The following is a 26,413-nucleotide window of genomic DNA, read 5'->3' as shown; positions in this document are numbered from 1 at the left end:
TAGTTACGTATTGCTTGTGCCTGACATTCACCCCTTTGTTTCTCCCTGGAACCGTTGAATGTGTGCCTGAGACTCCCACTTGAACCTGTTTACCTGTGCTTGATAATCCTCTTAGGGTCTCCGAATTCTCTCAGCTGGTACCAAGGTCCCGCGTCTGTTTCTTCCTCCTCATACACATCTCTATTGGTCAAGCCTAACTAACTCAGTCAGGCATGTATTGAGACTTGAGTGTGGTTCAATCTCACCATTACAATCAATATGATATGGTTTTTATTATTATCCGAACCACAGTACTATCAGTCACGGAATATTAAAACTACGCCTGCTACCATTTGGTAACCGGTCGGAATTTGCTGGACTTTAATTTCTACTTGACTTGGGGTTTATTAAATTTTAATAGATGGTTGCAGGAAGCCTTTTGAGAGAAAAATCTCAACCAGCACAAGAACACTTTAATCTACTACACAAAATGAATTGTCCGGTGACCTGTGGAAGGATAGCGCTGTGACTGGGATGAATGAGACACAATAAATTTAGGACACTTATATTCCTCTCCAACACTACAAACACAATCAAATAATGGTACACCAATATGCTACCTCTTAACTTAAACTTAAAACACTACTGGGGAATAAAAGTTATAAATGTATATATATTAGAAACACAGGCAACAATAAATTTGAAGTATTAAGAAATGTTGCTTTTGCACACATGAAACAGGCCTCTGGCGCTTTACAAATAAACAGTCACTTAGGAAATGGTATTAAAAAAAAGAAATTAACTACTTACAATGAATAGGCCTAAGGGCTTTTCAACAAAATTATAGCACCCCAACAGATGTACATTTCTAACCTAACTCAACTACTACTTGGGGAACAAGGTTATACCTGAGATCAGAATTATGAAGAACAATTAGAGGTATTAAAGAATCAAATCACAGTATCACTTGGTTCCACTTAATGGACAAACATTCAAAAAAACCTACTATCAGAATTATTTAAGAAATATTAAACTACACACGCCAAGATAATATCAGTCTGAGGAATGGTGTTAACTAATCTGTATTATGAAGATAAAATGTTCCTCTAGGTATCTCCTGTAGAATCTCTAGACTCACGGTCTCAGTGTGTGACCATTATATATCCAGATAGCCCCAGGTACTTCCTAGCAAGGCCCATGGGCGGGAAGAGAGGAGCCAATCAGACCCTGTGCAGTTGAGAGGAGCTTTAAGCCTCGTTAGCAAGAGGGTTTACTAAGCGGCTCTGGACATGTGGTGTTGTGAGTCGACGCCCGCTGGGCACCCAGACGGCTAGATTCCTCAAGAGATCCTTGTGTACCTCAAGCAACAGTGACAGGCCATCGATCGTCCAATGGCTACAGTCGCCACCCTCAATCATCAACGGAGTCCAAACGGCAGTCAATTCGCAGCCAACCCGTCAACTCCAGTCATGGGTTCTGGATGGAAACCCTGAAATGAACTCACTGTTAGCTTTAGTTTACTTTATCACTGCCCTCTAACCCTGTCTGAGATCGAATGAGACTTACTTGTTATACTGCAATAAGCAGCACAGGTGACGACGTGACTATTTCTGGATGGACGCTGAACGCCTTTGTCTGTGTGAATGCTCTCCGACTGGGCTAGCTAGCTGTCAGGTTCTCAAGGCGCTTAGCTTGCCTACGGGATATATTTACCGCCTAACTAATAACCCTTGGGACACTCTGTAAGATTATTCAGACTGCAAACTATTCTATAATAATTTCAAATTCAATAATAGTCCCTTAACTTCATGAATCGTGATCATTATTAATTCGCAAATTACATTTAATATCATATATAGCCTAGTTCCAGTAGTCTCTCTATGAGCAGGCAGCCTTCAGATGGTCTTGAACGTCAGTATCCAGGCATTGAAATACTTCTGAAATTTCTGGATATATATATATATATATATATATATATATATATATATATATATATATATATATATATATATATATATATATATATATATATATATATATATATATATATATATATATATATATATATACATATATATATATATATATATATATATATATATATATATATATATATATATATATATATATACATATATAATATATATATATATATATATATATATATATATATATATATATATATATATATATATATATATATATATATATATATATATATATATATACACAGCTAGATCTCAACTCATTTAATCGCTTGGACTTACTTACAGTCATGAGTTTCAGACCATTTTTTTTTTCAAATGACACGATTTTCTATACCCAAACTGCTCCAGTTAATGTAGTCTTCATGTATAATGAAAATTATGGGGCTCCCATGTGCATTCAGCTGACTACATTAAAGGTAAGTGCTCAGTCACACTGTATCTATTCCTCATTATTTATTACTTTCACTGTACTGTATCCATTCCTCATTATTTATTACTTTACTGTACTGTATTTCACTGTAGATTTTTTATTTAAAAAAAATATTTGAATGTTTTTTTTTTTTTTTTATTTTGTCGGACTTACTAATCTGGATTTGGGTCCCTAACTCCATCGTAAGTCGGGGTCTAGCTAGTATATTTATAATATTTTAGTAAAAAAATCACAAATGGTCAAAACTGCAATAAAAAACCCGTAAAAACATGGGGTTACTGTAATGTATATCACCAATTTCACAAATCATGGATAACTGGAGATTCAGAGTTTCGACCTGACTGACAGGTGACCGCTGCCAACGCCCCCCTCCTCTTTGACAGAGAGCACAGTAAAGAATGACATTGTTCTCATGTCAGCAGTTGCATTGCCTAACTGTGCTGGTCACCAATCCTTCAAGTGGTCTCCTGAATCTGGGTGGTAAGGAGAGGTCAGCTTAACGCAGTCACTAATTCTGGTGTTGGGTGAGGTAAGGTCCAAGTGGCCCCCACTAGCGCGGGGCCTAGGGCGGTCACATCGGTTGCCATACCCTAGGGACGGCTCTGGTCACAGCGTTCCTAAGTGACGCCAAGCCAGTCTCTGTTACGCTTCCACATCATTCGTAGCGCTCAAGTGTTTTTGTTTAAATACTGTACTCTAACCAGTTGAAATGGCTTCCAAATGCCCATCAAGGCTGATGCTAATGTTGTGAAGAAGCAACATAAGAACTATTAGCTCTTACGAAAATGGAGGTTTTAAACCGGGAGGAGCCACCGTCTTCCTCCGCTCCACTACCCACCACACACTCGCTCCACCACCTCTGTCCATCAGTGAGTACAATGCAAAATTATTTAGTTTATTTGTATAAAGTTGCTCCTCGACTTATGACAGGGTTAGGGGCCCAAATCCAGGTCGTAAGTCGAAAATGCTTAAATAATACATAGAAAATTTAAAATGGGTGTCTCTTTTTCTTCTCAGCACCACAAAACTCTCACCTTTAAGCTTACCAGCCACTCGGGAAGAACAGGCTATTACAATATCAATATCAAGGAACACCAGACTCGGCAGCTGACTCGCCATCCCGACAACAACAGACGGCACACTGCCACCCTCACTTAACAATCACAAACGAACAAACCAAAAATATTAGTTACAGTATTAATCTTTTCCATTAAGCTTTCCATTATCTTCACTTCACTTTTCATATCATTAGCAACCCATTTACACTCACCTTAGAAGTTGTAATCTGCAGCAGTCAGCTGCTTTTTCGTCACACTCAGAAAGACTGAGCGGATGACCGTGAGTGAGCAGCCACGGTGGCGCCTCTGGTGAGCAAATAACACATTTGTTTGCCATGGTGGTACATTTGAAATATTTCCTGCCCGATTTCCCTCACGAAATAACAAAATTATCGCTTTACAGTATACGTATAGGAAAATGTCGCTAATTTTGGTAGCCGCGATATAAAAAAATCTTTATATAAAGTCGCGATATATCCTGACCCTACTGTACCTGTAAATTATAATGTGAAAAATGGATTCTGAAAGCAAGAGAAAGATGTCAAAGAAATGCAGTGGTTGAAAATTATTTATAGGGTGAACAAGAAAAAAATAAAATAAATAAATATACCGTACAGAAAGTGTGTGGAAACAAATGTACCATACCAGATAGAGAGCAAATTATGAGTTAGGTGATATTGTCACAAACCCACTGCTCAGTGGATTTTACAAAGATTTTACTATAACCACAACAAGGGTATGACTGTCTAAATACCTATCACTTCATTCAAAGTTTGGCCTTCATTTGTGCTTTATCCTTGTTTGTGGTTTTCCGGACGTGTTTTTCCATATCATCCCAGCTACTAGAAGTTACATCAAGAAGAGGATTGAACTCTCCTGACTGAAGCCAAAATTTTCCACCATCCTGAGCCAGAGTCTGTAATACAGTATACAGTATAGTCACTTATATTAAACTGTTTCAGTTTTCACTATTAGAGAGTACAGTACAGTGGTCCCTCGATTAACGAACACAATTGGTTCCACAGAGTCGTTTGTTAACCAAAAATTTCGATAACTGAATCTATTATTTCAAGGGGATATTGGGTAATTGGTTCCAACTCACAGAAAAAGTTCATACAGAGTAAAGCCAAAAAATGCATAAAGTCATAAACACTCCTCAGAATCCCTGAAATCGCCCTTTTATATATATATATATATATATATATATATATATATATATATATATATATATATATATATATATATATATATATATATATAGGAAAGATAATTTGGCGAAAGAGAATTAGTTTTCAGGGTGGCTATGACTAGTCTGTACTCACCCCTGAAGATGTGAATTACACGAAAGCGCTTGGGAACTTTGTGTTTCTTTCCTTGTGGTTATCAGCATATACCTAGATCACGCCACCTACAGTGATTTACTGCATGAGATATATATATATATATATATATATATATATATATATATATATATATATATATATATATATATATATATATATATATATATATATATATATATATATATATATATATATATATATATATATATATATACACACACACACACACACACACACACACACAGTCAACCCTCGCTTTACGCGGTCCCACTTTACGCGTTTCCACGTTTACGCGGTACCCTGTCGAACACGGAATGCTCACTTTCCGCGGTGTGTGTACCCTTTTATGCGGAGAGCGGCGCGAGCAGGGTGCGCACAAGGTCACCCAGTCATCAAAACATTACCAAGTTCTTCACCCGCCACCCACCACAGCTGGCCCAAGTCAGTGATAGTGATAATGATAGTGAGGATATGGACTTATATGGACTTTGAGGGGTTTGACAAAAAGGCCCTGCAAGCCTCTGTGGTGGATAGTGATACAATTGATACAAGTGATACAGGTGAGGGCCAATAATCTGCCCTCTGCCTCGGAACCAACCCCCCATCCCCGTGTGCCCAGCCATCTTTTCTACTAATGTAAGTGTTAAAAAACCTAATATTATTGATATTTCTCTTAATTATTAATTGTGTGTGCATACCATCATAAAATTAAGATTAGTTATTTTTACTACAATGTACTATTGTGTTGGAAAAAGTGTAGTTTGGGGGTCGGCCCAGTCTCTATTTCAATTAATCCCATATGTTCTGTTATTTCGTTTACACGTTTCTCGTTTTACGCGGACCTCCACGGGTTCAATTGACTGCGTAAATGCAGACTATAATATATATATATATGCTCTAGAACTCTTAAATCACTACTGTAATGTGGTACAGGTGCAAAATATGTGATGTTTATATTCAAATTATTCGCTGTCTTGCAAAGATTCAAGCAATGCAAATTATATTCTCCTAACTTTAGTCTGTGATATTATATAAGATAAAAATTGTAAGCCTAAAACCACCAAACCCTGACTGGAAGGGGGGGGGGGAGGAAAGAGAAGTGACAGTGACATGTTTGAAAGTTGGCGCCGAAGGTCTAGTGAAGTATTTATTTGTTTATTTATGTCCTATAGATTGAGTGTTTGTTTTTTGCTTATAAAATGTCATAGAAGTGACCGGGGAGAATATAATTGACATTGCTGAAATTCCTATAAGATAGTGACTAATTTGAATATAAACATGCTATACTGTAGTTTGCATGAGACAAAAATCTTAGTAATCACTTAGTACATTATTTTGAGTACATGTACAGTACAGCTTTGCCCTTAGGACAGTGTGTGCATGTAAATGAGTAAAAATAAATGAATAAAGTTACATACTGTATATCGAGCCAAAAATATTAGTTGAAAAACTTTATGTAGACAGCTTGGATGGCTAAATTTTAGAATGACCAATAATTTTAATATAAAAAATGCAAAAATATTAAAGAACAAAAGTTTCTTGATATTTACTCCACTGGAAACGAATGTAAACATAGAACCAATTACTGTATTGATGGACTAGCCGATCAGCTGATCAGCTGATGTGCACAACAAAGCATCTTTCTCCCAAGGCTTTCGTTAATCGAGGTTTGGTTCGTTAATGGAACTGAAAATCCTCATGGGAGCTAATTCGTTAACCAAAATTTTTTTAATTGAACCGTTCGTTAATCGAGGGATCACTACTTTTCAATGGAAAGTGATATGACTTATTATGTCACTCTGTAAACAAAGGTAAGAAGTCTCTTTTACTTAGCATATGAACTTGCATCTAAGTGTGTCAAGAAATAACTTAACTATTTTTCATCATTTGACATGTGCATAACCTGTGCCATCAGATCACTGACCGTGGGAATGGTAGTCAAGAGCGTTTTTATTATGTAGAACATGTTTGTAGCAGCAGCAGCAGAAATATTTAATCAAAGTGAGAAAAGAAACAGATCACTCTGAAAGAAGAAACTGATGTTGCTTTCAAAGTTATAATTAAAATACACGAGATGGAATGAATATGCACTCTTTAGGTACAGTCGCCGTCTGGTGTAATGTTACCCCCTATCAGGTCTTCCTTGCTCATGTGACGTCACACTCTCGTGTGGCTAGAAACTGTGATAGGGTTGTTTCCTATTACAGTAAGTCCCTGTTTAACATTGCCCCCAAAAACGTAGTTTCGTTAAAACGTCGCTACTCTTTAGATACCCATGATCAGACAACGTCCCGCCGATTCGGACTACTTTGTACGGCGTATCACACTCCCTTACCAGTCAGAGCGGGAGGAGGAGTCACCCTCTGGGACTCAGTGACTCGCCACCCCCCTCTTCTCCACTACCCACCACACACTCACTTCAACTCCTCCCATCAGTGAGTACAATACAAAATGATTTAGTTTATTTATATATATATACTATTTTCTATAAAAATTCCATTGAATTTCTGTATATGTAATGTATTTTATGGGGCAAAGGGAGGCTGGGGAACGTAACTCCTGTATTTTATCTATTTCTTATGGGGAAAATTAATTCCGTTAACATTGTTTCTGTTCAAGTCGCAGTTTTCAGGAATGGAACCATGACATTAAGTGAGGATTTACTGTACTTGTTTTTGCCAGTATTTGTACAGTACAGTACAGTCTCTCCTTGACTTATGACAGGGTTCCGGACTGGCGACCAGGTCGTAAGTCGAATTGGTCGTAAGTCGAAAAGGCGAAAATAATATAGAAAATCTAAAATGAAATACAGTAAAGTAAAAGTAATCAATAATGAAAAATGAACAAAGTGTTACTGTGCACTTACCTTTAATGTAGTCAGCTGAATGCACACGGGGCCTCAATAATTTTTTTAATTAAACATGGAGACTACATTAATTGGATGAAGCAGAGGAGGAGACAGAGCTGGGTGGGTCATCAGTTTTGCTTTCTTCAGACAAGCTAACATACTTGCTTGTTGAAGGTATTGGATCATCTTTAGGGAATGAAGAGGCAGCATTGGTGGGTCATGAGGAGACAGCAGTGGGGGACTTCTTAAAATATATTTCCAATTTAGACTGCACAGTTTGCCATTTCCTTTCATTGTAAACCTCCCTGTAGCAAGCAAGTGCATCTTGGATCAGTCTGTCAACTTTTGCAAAACACTCAACATTTTTATCCATTTCTTCAAACATTTGCATCCCCTTATTAATAGTAGCAAATGCCTCTGCCTTGTCCTTCAAATTTTTTTATATCATCGAGTGAGAGAAGCAAAGGTCGCGTGAAATGGTTGCTGCAGTTTTTCCATTTTCATATTGCATTATTATTTTCATTTTCATCTCAAAAGTAATTGACTGTCTCCTTTTCTTATCAGCACCACGAGAACTCTCACTTTTACACTTGCCAGTCATTTTAAAGGGAATTAGAAAAAAAAAAATGTCAGTACACAGCGCGATCACTAACAACATGGATGCTGTACACCACGAGGTGGCCCAGCCCACGCTGTCGTACGGGATGGAAACGTTTCGGTACTAGAAAATACGTAATTTGAAAAATATTTTATATGACTACAGCTGTTGTATGTCCGGGTTGTCTTAAGTCGAGAAGTACCTGTATATTAATAATTGAAAGAACAATCATTAATGCAAATAATACATATTTTGGATTCTGTGATAGGATATAGGATGTCACCTACAAAAACGAAGTCTTTGAAGAAAGACAATGAAAGGAAAGTAGGCTACGGCGAGGGTGGAAGAAGTAGCGGGGTAGGTAGGGGAAGGACGACGAAAAATGAAAAGGCGATAGGAAATGTGAAAGAGAGAAATGCAAATAAACAGAAGGTGGCATGTAATGTTTTTCGAAAAGGATCTGGGTAACTTTCAGTCAGTCAGATAAAGGTAATTAAATACCAGCATCGATAGAGATGCGTCTACAGTATCACTCATCATGTTTCAGGAAATTAGTATAATTTGCTTAGCTATGTTCTCACTTGGTAATAAACTCATCCCTCGATACAGTTTGTGAGTATATAGGACAAACATATGGTATAACAACATACCATTGATATTGTATGATGGATTTTTTTTCTTTTTTTTTTAAATATGAAAACTAATATTGCAGGTTTCTTGTGGGATATTTCCATAAATATCAAACTATTTATGTTTTGCACATGTCCTATTTTCGTGAGATTGCGGTTATTATTTGTCCCAAAATTGTTATGATTTGCTTTAACAAGTCTTGTAACTCGTATTATCTAATATCGTGTCGATTTTATTAAATTTATCTATTTCATATACAGTGGACCCTTGATTAACAAACACAATTGGTTCCACAGAGTTGGTTGTTAACCGAAAATTTTGTTAACTGAATCTATTATTTCAATGGGATATTGGGTAATTGGTTCCAACTCACAGAAAAAGTATACGTACAGTCAGTTCTGCTATAACGGGATAGTTGTGTTCTTGTAAAACCTTGCATTCTACAAATTCGCACAATAGAAATAACAGGGCTTATGGAGAAAATAGGGTTAGGTGCAGATTACTTCTCGAAATCGAAAAAATTTAGTAGGTAGCCTAACACAAAGGTTAGCACAGTCTAAATAAATGTTACATTCATATCTAATAATGAAATCATACAGTAAATGTAACACTTTACCTTGAAAAAATATGAATATAACTTGATGGGGGAGAAGGGTGATTTTGAGGTTGATAACATCAAGCTTCTTTTCAGGGGTTATATCCTTTCTTTTACAATCATCACCGGGAATGCGATCACCAGAACGCTTCTTGGAGATATTCTTCTTTACCATATTCACAGTTAATACCACAAAATTGGAGAAATACAGGTAGTAAGCAAAAATCGCGTTACAGCAAACAAGCGTTCGCGTTATACAAATATCGTTCCTCTATTCATAAATCGCGTTAAAGCCAATTCGCGTTGTCAAAACACGCGTTATAGCAGAACTCACTGTAGTGATTAATTTGAATATAATCATGCTATAGTTTGCACTCGACAAAAATTTTAGAAATCATTGTGTACATTATTTTGAGTACATGTACAGTACAGCTTTGCCCTTAGGAAAATGTAGCATGCCCAGAGAAACATTAGGTGCGAATTTTAAAATATGATGATGCACCAGATTGACTCATGCAAAATAGGAAAGATTCGCTTTAAATTAAAACACTGTCCTTAATTGTGGGTGTCGCTTCAAATCAATAATCTTAAATTGAATTGCTTTAAATCGACGTTCTACTATACTGCACTTCAACAACTATGGTCTTTAAGTGTATAACAAGGTTATTAAAAGAAAATTATATCAACAAGAAAAAATATGAAACAGAACTCTGGCTTGAAAATCAGACATATAAGTCTGGGCTGGTATACACAGAACTTTTATGCTAATGACATAATAGACCTGTTAGCCAGCAATATAATTTAAAAGTTATACAAAGCTTAACAAGCAAACTTTTACCGCACAAATAGTTGTTTGTTAAGTACCGCTAAACAGCGCTAAGGATAACAGGAGTTCATCATATAAAATGGTCTTAAGGCAGAATAACCTCAATAAATTTATGAAGATTAATTTCAATATTTACATTTATTTACAGTTTGATAATTAAAATGTAAAAAATCTAATCTATGCAGCTTGAAGGAGGATATACAGTCTCTCCTCCACTTGCAACATATTCGACTTATGACAACCCGGACATACCACGTCCATGGTCGTATAAAATATTTTTCACATTACAGTAGGCGCTCATATTTGGACACCTATTTACTGTGTAAAAACCTTGCAAAATTCAAATCGTCCAAATTTAATTACAACTTCCTATGGAGAAAATTAATTTGAGTCTGGTACTTTCGATATTAGGCTAAATTTTGCCTTATTTACCCTACCCTTTTGGCGAATTACTACCTGTAATAAAGCAACATCCTAATAAACCAACGAAAATAACACAGTTAAAGTTAAATAAAAACTAAAAACAACACAGAAAAAGTTTCTATGTTCTATAGCTTCAGCTAGAGTTGAACCAGGTGACTTAGCAACTTCATCATCAGAGTAAAAACACACATTAACTACTTTACCACCACTGGTTGGTAGAATTTTTGTTTTAAATTCAGAAACATTAATTAAAATATATACCTGTATGAACAGTAAATAAGTGTTGCTTTCATATTCTTGTGTAGAGTAATGACATTATGTTTTCACATGTGCACACTTACATATGCAATCTCACTTTTTTCTTTACTATTAATGGTGAGCTACTTTTATTGTTCCATTTATTAACACTAAATAACGTTACTTAAAACAACCATATTAATTTTTTTACATTAATTTTACTACAGCTACAACCAGGGTCTTATTTTCTTCAGTTTTATATGTAGAACCAATCAGTCACTGGTTTTTTAAACATTAACGAAAACAATGCCGTCCCGTCTCCTCGTGTGTTTTAATATTCTATGTATTATTAATTAATTTTATTGTTCATTTTGCTCACAAAACATTAATTCAATCAAAAAAACATTTAGTAATAAACAATAATGAATCTTTTGTACACAAGAGAAATGGCGCTGTTTTCACGATTGTGCGCGTCTGAACGTTGGTGGGACGCTCAAACCCGTCGAAATTTGAAATTGTGTACGGGGGTAGAGGTTTTTTTGTGTCCAAATAAAAAACGTTGAATTAAAAACTCGTGAAGTTTGAGAACCTACTGTACGTATTTTCGAGTCCCGACGTTAGTGATCGCGCTGTGTACTGACAAAATTTTCGCTTGTAATTCCCTTTAAAATGGCTGGCAAGTGTAAAAGTGAGAGTTCTCGTGGTGCTGAGAAGAAAAAGAGACCCATTTTAGAATTTCTATGTATTATTTTCGCCTTTTCGACTTATGACCTGGTCGTCGGGACAGAACCCTGTCGTAAGTTGAGGAGCGACTGTATTAATCAAGGATAGTGATTGGTGGCTTGGCCTTGCAGTGCTGCTTGTAAACAAACGTGTTATTGAGGAGCGGACAAATTGAACATCATGAAAATGGAAGCCTCAACCCCATGAAAGAAAAGGAAGCCCAACTGGAGAGCAGACTTTATTATATGTGGAGGCCATTGAAGAAAAAAGTTAATATTGAATGACTGCTTCAAACCTTTCTTCACTAATAAAGACAAAAAGAGGGCATGGCTGGAAATCACCATGAGAATCAATGCTGCTTTCTTCCAATTTCTCTCTGGGTGAGTGGGAACTTCACAAACTGACAAAATTTTTTGGTTCAGTTAGTGCATTCAGTGTCTGAGTTGTAGTACAGCTGATAGTAGGCTGAGTGGTTCCAAAATCATCACTGCTACACAGTTGCATTCTTCCAATCCCTAAATAATGCAAAGTTATGGCCATTTTCATCTCTGGGGTTAGAGTCCTATTCCTCCCAGTTCTACTTTGTAGTGTTTCCCTCAGTAAATCGGTCACTGCCATGATACCTGTATGGGCCAGTCGGTATCGCATGATGAGTTCAGAATCGCTATATCCATTAAATATATCTCTCCTCTCCCGATAAATGCATTGCCACCGCTAATGTTGTTGGTTCGCCTTGGTATCAACTAACAGAGGACTATTACAGGACTTAAAAGTGCTCCAGGGGTCTTTTACCTTAACAGAACTATTAAGGCCCATAAAAGTTTTGTGTATGTACTATTAGTGCTTAACAGGAAAATATCAACCTTAACAACTGTTTGCTAGCACTTAAAAGTTTTGTGCATACCGGCCCTGGTTGTCACCGAGATGATTGTTATTTAATGTAAAGTGTTATATGCAAGTTACCACAGAATTTGTCTTATGAATAAAGAGAAAACTGTATACTGTACAGTACTATAAAGATAAAAATAAGAACAGATGAGTGTCGGAGTATATTGAATGTGGAAGATGAATGTGTATCGGAGCAGCTGGCAGAGGGAGGGGGGATAGGTGGCTCCCTCTCCCTAACTCCCACAAGATTCCTTGAACACTTCTTACTGCAATTCCGCTACAATTCTCATATAATTTAGGATCATCATTCTGCACTTAAAATTACAAAATAGTTACGGTATCTGTACATAAATTTGTGATGTTCACCTGTAAAGAAGAACAAAATTTTTGTACAATAAATGAAATAATAAAATAAATATACTTAGGAGGCATATTAAGGGTTAACAAGTGAAATTTTACAGAAACCCTTGAAATACCGAGGAACGCACCAAACTCCAGGCGGACCAGATGTAAACAAAGGGTATGCCAAACTATGGACACTAGTGCCGGTGGGTACTAGCAGCCGTCCGGCAAACTAAAATTTTGCCAGACGACGGGAGGTGCCGGACAATAGAGTACCGGATTAGGGAGGTTCAACCCCTAATACACTTACAAACCTAGCAAGTGTTATTTCATAACTTAGCTCGATAAGCATTAATTTTTAAATATAATTTTACGAGTTCCATATATTTTTTACACAACTGTTCTAAAATGAAGGTTCATGGTCTCAATAAAAGGGTCGCTGGAATACTAACTTTTGTGTCACTTAGTATTTATCTACGGTTCCTATTATTTCCTATTTATAAACATGACTTACCTTATACATAATGACTTCTTTGTTCCTGCATTGTTTCACCAAATCCTCATCAACCAGGGAAAGAACATGTGTGAACTGTTGTCTGCTCAGATGAAAATATTCTTTGAATTTTTCTTCATCCATGCTTAGATCTTTTACCAGAGTATTGTAGGCTCCATATTTGGTCCGATTCAGCAGCAATCTATGAACCATCTGTGTTTCCTTGTCTGTTTTTCCTTTGATTTACGCATGATCTTATACAACTCCAGGATGTTTAATGGCAAATCATCCTGTTTATATAAGGCTCGTAGCTTTGATGCTCTTGGAGCCATCTTTCCTGTCCTGTTCCCGCTAACAGAAAGACAGCTGCATGCAATTGGGAACAGGGTGTCCATTTTTCAGGACAATTTAACGCAAATGCACACTGCAAACACATATATGGAATCCTAGCTTAAGTCATTGGAAAAGTGATCTGAGATTTTAAACCTGATAGGAAAAGAATATAGGAGGTCCTGTGATGTGAGCAAGACCCTCATCACTCCAGCCAAGAATTACTGTATTGTAACTCCAAATGAAAAAGGGATTACTGTAGTTGAAACTGTTTCCCAGTATTACAGTCTGGTGTAAGATTCATCTCTCAGAGGGTTAAACCTTAGTCTGATACAAACAGATCGTCAATGGAGAGACATGAGTTACTGTATAGTAGAACAGCTATGTTGTGTGGCACAGGTAACAGGGATAAGAATATCTTCAAGCAAAGGATAAAGATCCATGAATTCTCTTTAATGCACTTAGAAAACAGAACCCTAATGTGTGAAATTATTGTTGTGTTTTGAGATGATAATTTTCCTTGGTGGTTGCCATCAAGGGAGAAATTGGTTGCTACTGAATACAGTACTACAATAGTTTCACACATTTTAGTTGAATTTTCTAACATTTTCACTTTGTACTGGGTTACAAGGGTTACATTCTTGAAAAACCTTGTTAATGCAGAATTTGTAAATATAAAAACATTGGTTTTATGAGGAAAGGGGGAGATTAGGTTCCTGGTGCAGCTGAACATGAAGAAATGGCATATCTTAAGAGCAATGACTATACCAAATACTGTACAGGGGGGTCCCCGGGTTACTGTTATCACAGTTGAGTACATTGGTGTAGATCCTTTTACACGTTCAAGAATTTCGTGTCTTTCAAAATTGTTCCAATCGTTGACCGACTGATGCCCAATGCCTTACCAATCACTGAGGGTGTTTCGCCTTCTTCAGAACTTTTAATTACATCAACTTTCACTTCCATTGTAATTATTTTAATTTTCTTGGATGCACTACTATTTCTTGCATCAAGTTTGCATTTGGGAGCCATGATGAGGGCAGAAATATAGAGTTAATAAGCAAAAAAACAACAGTTTGCACTTGATCACACGTTACTGAGATGAGGATAAGGTGTACCCACGCTCCATTAAGGTGCATGGCTGGGTGACGCATTACTCCCCTCCCGCCACTCTGCCTCACTGCTATGCTATGCAAACTACCGGTAGTTCTAGTACATTAATACTACGAACCAGCTGTACAGTCGCGGAAATGTGAGCCTACACCCCCTGTGGTATTCTGTGTCGCCAAACGGCCAACCTATATGACCTATAGCAAATCTATCCACCAATCATGATCGTCATTACATGACCAATACCTATTCATTCATAGTGATACTGTACGAATATAGCGATGGTGCCATTTGGAGACAAGGGTTACCACAGGGGGTGTAGGAACACATTTTCACAACTGTACCAATGTCGGATTCTTATGGGACCTTGTTTGTATTGGCGGACATTTGTAATTCGGGGACCCCCTGTACCTGTAATTAATGACCAACTATAGAACCTAATGCTTTTTACTTAACTTTGATGACATGATTTGAGGTATCCCGTGCGATAGTGATGAGAGTGCCATATTTATGGTTAAAAAAGTGTGCTTCAAATATTAAAAAAAAAAAAATTATAAAACAATCATCCATTATGATAATACAAATTGTCATTATTTCCATCTTTATAATTGTAGCCTGACACTAGGCTGCACATCACTATCAGGAAAAACAAATGGGAAAGCAGCTTAAGCTCTTTATTTTTCTTACTTTATGGTTTTATACTATATTTTCTTTATTTCTAAGTCACAATAGATTATTGTACAGTAATGATTTTTCCACAACTTTTATAGTTTCATTACAGTATATGTAACAATGGCAACATGCCATCTCTCAGGCCACCTAATTTCCAGTGAGTCAAGCTATTGTTAAACCAAATTTTGACCTAACATTGTAAAAAGGGTGTCCAAATTTTTGTTGTTGTTAAAACTGAATTAATGCTAAACGAGGGATACCTGCAATGAAGTCCGGTGTACTGTACTGTATTTTCTTTTTTCTTGCTGTAATCACCAATAAATTAACTTTCATAAATTTTCTTTAGTACAGTAAACCCTTGAAGATCCAGACCCAGTAAATCCGGATTTCGGAAGATTCGAACAAAAAAATTGGGGGTTCTGGGCTAAGAAGCCTCCCTAAGAAGCATTCCCAAAACAGGGTGAAGGTAGTTTTAGGCTTAAAGTTGTTATCTTATAAAATGTTACAGACTAAACTTAGCAGAATATAACTTGCATTGCTGGAATCCTTGCAAGATAGAAAGTAATTTAATTATAGACTTCACACTGTTTGCAAAAGAGATAAAATTTTTAGTCCTTTCATGTACTACAGTTTACCCTCCAGTTTGGCGACTTTCTGTTTGACGAAATCGAAGTTGGCGGTCAAAATTAAAAATACCCTGCCCTCCATTTTGGCGACCAAACCCTCACCTTTGGCGAGAGTTTAAATTTAAATGCAATCACAACTAATAATTGTAGAATAATAAGTTCATGATATATCTCGCGTAATACTACTGGTGAGTATTTACCAAACGCAAAGCGGCAATCAGCTGTTCAGGCAGCCATTTTGACCGTGTCGGTCCACATTCCCGCGGCTTGTTTGAGTTACCTTGGCCTTAATGTACTTTTTTTTTTTTTTATTCCCTATTGCTTGGCGCGGTGTTTTTGCGCGGATTAATGGCCTCAAATGAACCTGGAGGGATTGGAGGGGATGATAGTAGTGGTGAAAGACCGTCTGAGTGCTCGGACGGTTGAAATGATATGTAGAAACAAAGACGAAAATTTTTCATGAGTATAGAGTTGGGAAGAAAATGAAAAATTACTCATTTGAGGTTAAGAAAAAGATTGTGGATATGACTGAGCGTGGAATGAAAACAAGTGAGATAGTAAAGTTAATGAATTGCCTGGAGTCAACTGTGAGAGGAATAAGGAAAAAGAAAGATGGAGTGAAGAAAAGTATTTTTTATGACTGAAAAATACTTTGGTTGTGGAGGAGGTGGAGCTGCACATACATTGGAAGAAACAACAGACAAAAACCGAGACGATTAGCATCCGTACGGCAGGCACCCAACTCTTCAGAGCTAAGCAGTAACTGTTTCTGAACTCTTACAAGCTTTATTACCCATTAATGTCATACCTGCAAAATTTATCCTTAAATCTACAAATAATTTATACAATTGAAGATTTACATGTAATTTTCTTTTCACATTTGTATGTTAACATCACTGGTGGCATTGTAGCAAAGTTACACTCAATTCACTATAGTGACCAGGCCACCAGACCGAGCTGTGAGGTGTTATGTTATTTCTCAAATTGTAATTTTGGGTAAATATGGGTAACTTTCTTATTTTTTTTTTAACTCCGTTACATGCATACACAATCCTACAAACAGAATGTACAAAAAATAAAAATAAATAATAATAAATAAATAAATAATTATCATAAGCTCAAAAACATAGAGGGAATCAAGATTTCTTTGTGCACCAGACAAAGTTAGCAGGCTGAAGGGGGAGTTATGGTTAGTTTTAACTCATAATTTTGGGTAAATATACGTAAATGTTTTTATTCTATTTTATTATTTTTTTTTTTTTTATTATTCAGTTACATGCACACACAATCCTACATGAAATTATTTTTATTTGCTGCATATGTGGTGTTCAGGAACCCAGCCACAAAACCAATTACTATGCACTTCTTGTTATGTGGGAGGCATATCGGTCACCTGCCCACTGTGATGCTAGGTGTTTTTGGACCAGGGAAGATAATGCTTTTAAAAATGCCAAGAAATTTTTTTTAATAAAAACAAATTAATTTCTTCCTAAACTCACCATTTTGAGGTCTAATTATTTTCTTCTATGCCATAATGAATGGGTTAAATAGCAATGTCCAATCATATAAATAGAGTAATTACTGTACATCAAAGAAAAACTGAAATTAAACATACCTCTCCTGAAATCCAAGATGAATAGTCAGAAACAAGATAGGTAGCCAGATTAGCCACTTCCTCCACTTCTCCCATACGTCCAGCTGGGATGCGCTTGTAAATATTCTTGGTGAAGGTACCAGCTGGGTCCAGGCGGCTGAATGCTCCTTCTGTCTCAACTGGACCAGGAGCAATGCAGTTAAATCGCATACCATATCGTCCCCATTCTGCTGCCAAAGACCTGTAGAAATAATGTATATCAAAACCTATACTGTAGAATGTCTATTTAAAGAGAGCCAATTTAAGGTTTTTTTATTTAAAGCGACACCCACAATTAAGGACATCACTGTATTTTAATTTAAAGCGAATCTTTCCTATTTTGCGCGAGTCAATCTGGCGCATCATATTTTAAATTTCGTGCCTAATGTTTCTCTGGGCACGCTACACTGTCCTAAGGGCAAAGCTGTACTGTACAGTACATGTACTCAAAATAATGTACTAAATGATTACTAAAATTTTTGTCTAGTGCAAACTACTGTATAGCATGATTATATTCAAATTAATCACTATCTTATAAGAATTCCAGCAATGTAAAGTATATTCTCCCCGGTCACTTCTGTGACATTTAATGAACAAAAAACAAAAACTCAATCTAAAGGATATAAATAAACAAATTAATACTTCACTAGACCTTCAGGGCAACTGTCAAACATGTCACCTACCCTTCCTCCCCCCCCCTCCCAGCCAGGGTTTGGTGGCTACTATAGGCTTACAGTTTTTATCTTTTATAATATCACAGACTAAAGTTACGAGAATCTAATTTGCATTGCTAGAGTAATTGCAAGATAGCAAATAATTTGAATATAAACATCATATATTTTGCACAAGAGACAAAAATAGCATGTACAGTTCCTCCCCGACTTACAACGGGGTTACGGACCCAAATCCAGGTCATAAGTTGAAAATGCTTATATAATACATAGAAAATCTAAAATGGGTGTCACTTTTTCTTCTCAGCACCACAAAACTCTCACTTTTAAGCTTGCCAGCCATTTTAAAGTGAATTACAAACGAAAATTTTGTCTGTGTACTGACGTTGGGACTCGAAAATATGAAATTTGACAAAATTTTGGTAAGACTGAGGCAGGTCGTAAGTGCAGGTGGTCGTAAGTCAAGTAGGTCGTAAGTCAGGAGCAGCTGTATACAGTATAGTGTATTCAAACTAATCACTATCTTATAAGAATTCCAGCAATGTTAATTATATTCTCCCATGTCAGTTCAGTGACATTTTATAAGAGAAAAACTTAGTCACTCTTAAGGATAGATAAATAAATAAGCAATAGACCTTGGCATTAACTATCAAACATATCACCTCACCTCACCCCCCAATCTTCCCATCAACTGATCGCTAGTAAACAGACCATTTCACGTCCCATAATTTTAGCTGTGTTGATTTATGAGTGTTTGTTTTAACATAATACTACAAAAAACAATGTTTTGTTTATTCTAGGAGATGGGCTGAGGTGCATCTGGGTAGACTGTCAGTCTTTTTAGTATTTTGTGTTTGTCTCAAGTACAGGTTGTACCTCTCTAGTCCGGCATTCTGTGGTCCAGAAACTTTAGTCCGGAATAGGTTTGTAGAAGGCTTTTTTTTTTTTACTTATCTGAATTATTATTATTATTACAGGAGTATTAAATTTTTGCCCCTCAGGCCCCAATGTGGGTCAGTGACCTATGCCCGGGTGGGCTAATCCCCTTAAAAAAAAAAAAGCCGCGGGAAATTAAGGTTTGTTTACATCCGGCAGTTCGGCTGCTCTCTCTCTCTCTCTGCTTGTCTATACAGAGTACAACATTTAACCCTTCAATATATATGAGCAGTAAATAAGTGTTGCTTTCATATTCTTATGTAGAGTAATGACGATATGTTTTCACATGTGCGCACTTACATACGCGCAGTCTCACTTTTTTTTTACCATTAATGGTTAGCTACTTATATTGTTCCATTTATTAACATTAAATAACATTACAGGTACTTCAAACAACCATATTAATTTTTTTACATTAATTTTACTACAGCTAAAATCAGGGTCTTATTTTCTTCAGTTTTATATGTAGAACCAATCAGTCACTGGTTTTGTAAGCTTTAACATAAACAATGCCGGCAGCCGTCTCGTCTCCTCTAATATTCCACGTATTATTAATAAATTGTATTGTTAATTTTGCACACACAAACATTAATTCAATAAAAACAAATTCAGAAACATTAATTAAAATATACAGTATATGAACAGTAAATAAGTGTTGCTTTCATATTCTTATGTAAAGTAATGACGATATGTTTTCACATGTGCGCATGCGCACTTACATACGCGATCTCTCTTTTTTTCTTTACCATTATCGTTAGCTACTTCTATTGTTCCATTTATTAACATTAAATAACATTACTTAAAACAACCATATTAGTTTTACTACAGCAACAACCAAGGTCTTATTTTCTTCAGTTTTATATGTAGAACCAGTCAGTCACTGGTTTTGTAATCAACGAAAACAATACTGTGTCATTTCCTCGTGTGTTTTAATATTCTACGTATTATTAATGAATTGTATTGCTCATTTTGCACACATAAACATAAATTCAATAAAAAAGACATTCAGTAATAAACAATAATGAATCTCTTGTACATAAGAGAAATGACGCTGTTTACACGATTATGCACATAGTCTGCACGTTGGCGGGCCATTCAAACCCGTCGAAATTCAAGTTTCCGCCGTCAAAATTTTTATTTATTTATTTTTTTGTTCCAATAAAATACGTTAAGAATTAAAAACTCGTGAAATTTGAGAAGCTACTATACGACATTTAACCCTTCAATATGTCTTCAAAGAGACCATGATGCAGAGAAAGTGGTGCTAGTGCTTCCAAGCATAAGCACAAGTCACTATCTATCCAGGAAAAGGGTGAATTTCCATGGTCCAGCACCGGTCAGGTCCCGAGGTTGCCGGACTAGAGAGGTACAACCTGTACCAAACTAGATTATTCCATTGAACCAACACTTCGATTTAGTGCGAATTCAGTTTAAAGCCACCTCTCTTGGAACATATCTTGTGTTATATCGACGTTCTACTGTAAACGGTTTCAATACAGTACTCCATCAAAACAATGAATACTATTTTTGATGTATTGTATAGTAATACCGGTATGTTCTACAGTTGTACAGATGATAAATTACAATGAAAACTCATCATCTTAGGATGGGAGTTGTTGTAAATAAAAATACAGTAATAAATTTAGAATGTAGTAACAAAGGGAATTATTTTATAAAATAGTAAACAAAATGCCTGTCAAGAATGCAAACTGTGAGAGCTGGATTTAAGCTGCAAAAACTATAATTATGTGACATCACTTTGAATCAGATCAGGCCTCTTCTGCATAAATGTGTTTGATACCATATACAGGTATCCGTCGTTTGGCACAGTTTCCCCTCAGCGTGTGCGTGAGCAGGGCTGTGTGCGTGGACCACCTGTGATCTTTTTAAGATTACGGTGGTACACACCGAGAATTAAGGTGCAGGTTTCTCACAGGGTGTTACTGAATATTAGGTGTTCTTCCTAACACTATCACTTGGAGGATTACCTTAACCGATAGGTCAACAAATGCAAATATGTTGCCTGTATAACAAGTTAACTAATGTGGGTTGAGCACTGTGGCGTGTGTAGGTGCCCGCGAGGCAAGGCCTATACCCTTGTGGTCACGCTCGGCCATGTGGTGAGGGTTTGTTTACACAAACCAGAAAAACAGAGATACTATTAAGAACAAGTGTAGTGTAATAAAACTGTTTATAAACTGAGAATACTCCTGTTACCTTAGTCCCCCGACACCACACTCCCTCCGCGGGAGGCCCGTTCACGGCCTCCTCTCACACCGCTAATACGCTGTAGATGCCAGTCTCCTTTGTCCTCTAAGAGGGTTACGCCTCCCAACCACCGCTGACTTCCTAGGAGTGCCAAGCAGTCCTCGGCCCTCTGACGTAGGCATATAGGTCGAGTCCTGTAACTCCACCAAGCCTGAGTTGACTGGAGACCCAGCTACTCGCTTTAACTCTCCTGATGCACTGAGTGAGCTAGGCGACTATGGTGTTGACCTTGACACCAACGGAGAGGATGGCTTTCAACTAGTTCAGTCCAGGAACAAGCGGAAGGCCGTAAAGGCAGAAAAACTTAGAGACCATCAACTACAACCTCAACCCCCCATAAGAGTAAGATTAAACTTCCCTGAAGGTACATCACCTGAAGTCAAGTATCTCTGGCTGAACGATGCGGAAGACAAACACCCAGACGCTGAGTTTCAGTTCAGAGTCGGTACACAAGATCATGTTCTGATTAGAAGCGACCCAGCAGTCATACATGATCTCCTCACCAATAGCATAAGGGGAATAACCATGGAACAATCATCCCAACCATCGAGCAAGAAAACCATCTTAATCATAGGGCTCGACCAGTACCAGACCCCTACACTACTAGAAGCTCATCCCGACATCAGAAGGACGAAGCGACTCGGGGGCAAGAATGCAGTCATTGCAGACTGGGTTGGCTCGGAAGACCCACCCAAGACCATTCGAGTCCGTGGTGCCTATCGGACTCTGAAGGTAACTCTCTATCAGCCCCCTAACCGGAGGTGTTAAAATTGTCAGCACTGGGGCCATGTGGCCCGGTTATGCCCCTCGACTAAGCCGTGGTGTGGTCTCTGCTCAAGGCAACATGCAACACAGGTTTGCAGAGATACAGTTGCTCAAGGGGGTGTCATTCAACAGAAGTGTATTAACTGCAAAACAGTTGGAGTTCCTGTATGGCACCCTGACTGTTCTAGAGCTCCTACACCCCTTCAGCGCCCAGACCCGCCACCCAGGCAGGACTCAAGAAACACTAATGCTGCTAGGGTAATCCCTACGGCCAACCCCTGGCCCGCCCTCCCCACCAAAGCTCCATGATCATCACCAGCAGTCATCGAAAGATCAGTATGGGGCAACACAGATGTACCGACACAACAGGTAGCTGCCAACACACTCCGTGAACACGCACAACGTGAAGAGATCAATGATTTGAAAAATGAAATTAAGGAACTCAAAGCTCAATTTACAGCTCAAACTGAAATGTTAAGGAAGCTGTGTGATACACTACAGGAAAAAAACACCACCAACACAGTGCAGCAGCAACGGAAAAATTACAGTCAAACTAGTGTCCACGCAGAGGAAAATAGTGATACTGGTAACAGTTCTACTGATACCTCTGTGGACATGGTCAGTGAAGATGAACAAACAGAAAATGGTGGTGATGTCGAGTGTAACCAAAGTGTGTTGATGTCTACCACTGAAATATAACAATTGTTGAGCCGTTCATGTTCCAGAAATGTTTCAAAAACGTTAGGTGGCCTACTGCCTGCCGAAGGGACAAGCAGCCCAGAAAAGAACAGTATCATACAGTGCCTTTTGCTTCTTTCCAAATACATTTCATAATGGCCAGTATTAATACCAGACAAAGTTCCAAATACATTTCATAATGGCCAGTGTTAATACCAGCCAAAGATAGGTGAAGGTGATGAGTTGGAACATCTCATCCCTTAGAAAATGATACCCTGACCTACACCACAAAGTTGATGTATGTTAAGAAGTCACTCCCGCATGTACCTCTTGTATCCAAAAAGACTACCAACCTTCAGTACCATGGGATCACTATCCACCTGGGCAACGCCACACTCAACGTGCTGAACGTCTATGCTCCCTCAGATCAGCTTCAGTACACAGATCTCCCAGACTTTTTACACACTGAGCCCACTGTCCTGATGGGTGACCTGAATACTAGACACAAGAAATTAGGTGACTCCACTAACACCAACGGTAGGAGACTTATCTCACTTCTCAGCGCATATGAAGATGTTCAAATTATAGGTAATGATGAACCGACACACATCTATGGCGGGGGTCTAGACAAATGTATTGGCTTAATCTATCATACACAACTCATAGCTCTGATGTTGTCACTGATCTTATGTCTGACCACAGCCCAATCCAAGCTAGTATACATGTAGCCAATGACACCCCCACTGGTGGTAGACTCAACAGACGTAGAATCACAGTCAAGCAAGAACATGAAAGCCAGTTCATAGACTTCATCCATGACTGGTACAAGGACTACAAGCCTGACAACTACCAAAGTTTCCATGATGATCTGATGGATAGGACTTATGCATACTTCACCAACAATGCCTCCACCAAAAAAAGGAGAAAACGTGGTCAGCATAATGGGAACAGGCAACAGCAGTGCTATAATGACCCTGAGCTGAAAAAACTCAGGGCTAGGGTCAGGAGGGTGGGTAAGGGTTACAAACAAATTAAACACCTCAAATGTTACAATTGTATCAAGCTACCCTTGCTGCTGTCAGGGAACGTGTAAACGAACTCAGACAAAATGCATGGGAGACATATGTCAACAGCCTGAACCAACACACATCCCTCAGCAAAGCCTGGAAAGACATAAACATAATCAGAGGTAAAAACAGTAGACACGTCTCCCATCCAAACCCTCTGCAAAAGTCGAATGAGCTAATAACAAAGTGGGCTCATGTCTCCAGCTATGACATGTTACCAGCTGGGACTCGGGGACTCCTTGATGCGAAGTCTGTAGAGAGAAGTAATCTTATTAACTTTATGCTGGGCAAACAGCACAATGAGTGTGATGTTCCATATAGTGAGTGGGAGCTTGATGCCGCCCTCGCCAGGGGTAGGTCTACTTCCCCTGGAGAGGACGGAGTCACCTACAACATCGTTAGACTACTAAGGCGCGTGCCAGGCAATCCATTGTTGGTATTGTACAATATGAGTCATGCCGAGGCCCAACTACCCACATCATGGACCAGCAGTATTGTTGTACCAATACCGAAACCAGGACAGCCTGATGCTTTTCGTCCCATATCACTAACCAGCTGCCTGTGTAAAACCTTTGAGAGGATGGTTCTTGGCAGACTCTTATATAGAATCAGAGAACACATGTCTCCTAACATAAATGGCTTCACCCATGGTAAAGGTGTACATAATTGCATCACTACATTCCTAACTGTGCATGGTGATGAAAGGCACAGATACACCACATTTCTTGACCTAAAAGCTGCATTTGATATTGCCAATAGGCAACTGATATTGTACCAACTAGCCAAAATGGATATAGGAGGTAGGCTGTTACACTGGATAAGTGGTTACCTAACCAACAGAAGGGCTGCTGCAGTGTTTCAGAGTTACAAAAGTGAAGTTAAAGATATGCAACTAGGTACACCTCAAGGTGGAGTACTTAGCCCCACTTTGTTCAATGTTCTTATGAATGCATTATTAAATTTAATGCCAGACAACACCAGCAATATCTCAATCAGCTATGTTGATGATATTCTTATACATACTAAAACTCATCGTGAAATGCAAACCACCCTGAACCATGTATACACAGCCTGTGAGAACCTCGGTCTTATTATCTCCACTGAGAAAACTAAGGTGTTCAACAAACAAGCTGGTAACCGCAAACGCGGCCCCGCCAAGTTCAAGATAGGTAACAACACTATTGACTATGTTTCTTCTTTTAAATATCTTGGTGTTTCCGTCCCTTGTACCCTACCTGCCATACAACAGCTAACCCGCCAATGTACTGATAGACTGAGACGTCTTAGAAGTGTAGCAGGGTACAGCCCGCACTATGGTGCTAGTATTAGAATTGTTAAAACAATGTTCCTAGGCTATATAAGATCTCTGATAGATTACCATGCACCAGCCCTGGTCCTTCGTGACGGGAAAGGCGTTGACAAGCTCGAGAAAATGCAAAATAAAGCCCTCAGAATTATCCTAGGATGTCCCATGAGCACTAAAGTACTTAATATGAGGAAAGAACTAGGTATACCCAGTGTTAAAGATAGAATAATTGAAGTCAACCTCATGATAGCCCTGAGGCTTCTGCGTGGTGATCCTGATAACATTGTTTCCTTAAAATTGCTAGAATGTATGAACCATGGGACTACTGAGTCTAAATGGATCCAAACTACAGCTACACATATGAAGATGTTTGGACTAGACCACCTGTACAAAGTTGAGACACAACAGCGCTTCCTGCCACCCTGGCGGACAGTTCCCTTCGATATCACAATACCGACGTATCCGCCTAAAAATTAATTATACAAAGCATTTATCTCCAACACACTGCCAAATTGAGAGCTCTTGAACACATACACACTCTACAGACTGATGATAATATCACACAGACCATCTACACTGATGGATCTCTTAACACCGCCTGTGGGAGGGCTGGAAGTGCTATTGTTGTGACTCAACCTGACGGTAATATAATTGAGAAAGGAGTTAGAATTAACAACTGGGCATCCACTACAATTTATTAATAATACGTGGCATATTAAAACACACGATGAGACGAGACGGCTGCCGGCATTGTTTATGTTAAAGCTTACAAAACCAGTGACTGATTGGTTCTACATATAAAACTGAAGAAAATAAGACCCTGATTGTAGCTGTAGTAAAATTAATGTAAAAAAATTAATATGGTTGTTTGAAGTACAGTACCTGTAATGTTATTTAATGTTAATAAATGGAACAATATAAGTAGCTAACCATTAATGGAAAAAAGTGTG

At 37.9% G+C, this 26,413-nt stretch overlaps 1 protein-coding gene across 3 annotated transcripts in view; it reads right to left on the bottom strand.

The window, feature by feature from the left end:
- Positions 1 to 26,413, bottom strand: part of LOC121863235 (2,4-dienoyl-CoA reductase [(3E)-enoyl-CoA-producing], mitochondrial-like) — a 97,996-nt gene that overhangs the window by 32,285 nt on the left and 39,298 nt on the right. For 2 of the 3 annotated variants that reach the window (XM_042361734.1, XM_042361736.1), the window contains exons 6-7: positions 17,755 to 17,974; positions 4,210 to 4,371 (exon numbers count right to left, since the gene is read on the bottom strand). In XM_042361734.1, the coding sequence (XP_042217668.1) occupies positions 4,222 to 4,371; positions 17,755 to 17,974 (370 nt within the window). In that variant the 3' untranslated portion in view covers positions 4,210 to 4,221. The remainder of the gene's footprint in view (positions 1 to 4,209; positions 4,372 to 17,754; positions 17,975 to 26,413) is intronic. The other variant, XM_042361735.1, reaches the window with a different exon arrangement.

This window comes from Homarus americanus, unplaced genomic scaffold (assembly GCF_018991925.1).
Source record: "Homarus americanus isolate GMGI-L3 unplaced genomic scaffold, GMGI_Hamer_2.0 scaffold46197, whole genome shotgun sequence".
Lineage (NCBI taxonomy): Eukaryota > Metazoa > Arthropoda > Malacostraca > Decapoda > Nephropidae > Homarus > Homarus americanus.
This window is presented reverse-complemented; position numbering and strand designations above follow the sequence as displayed.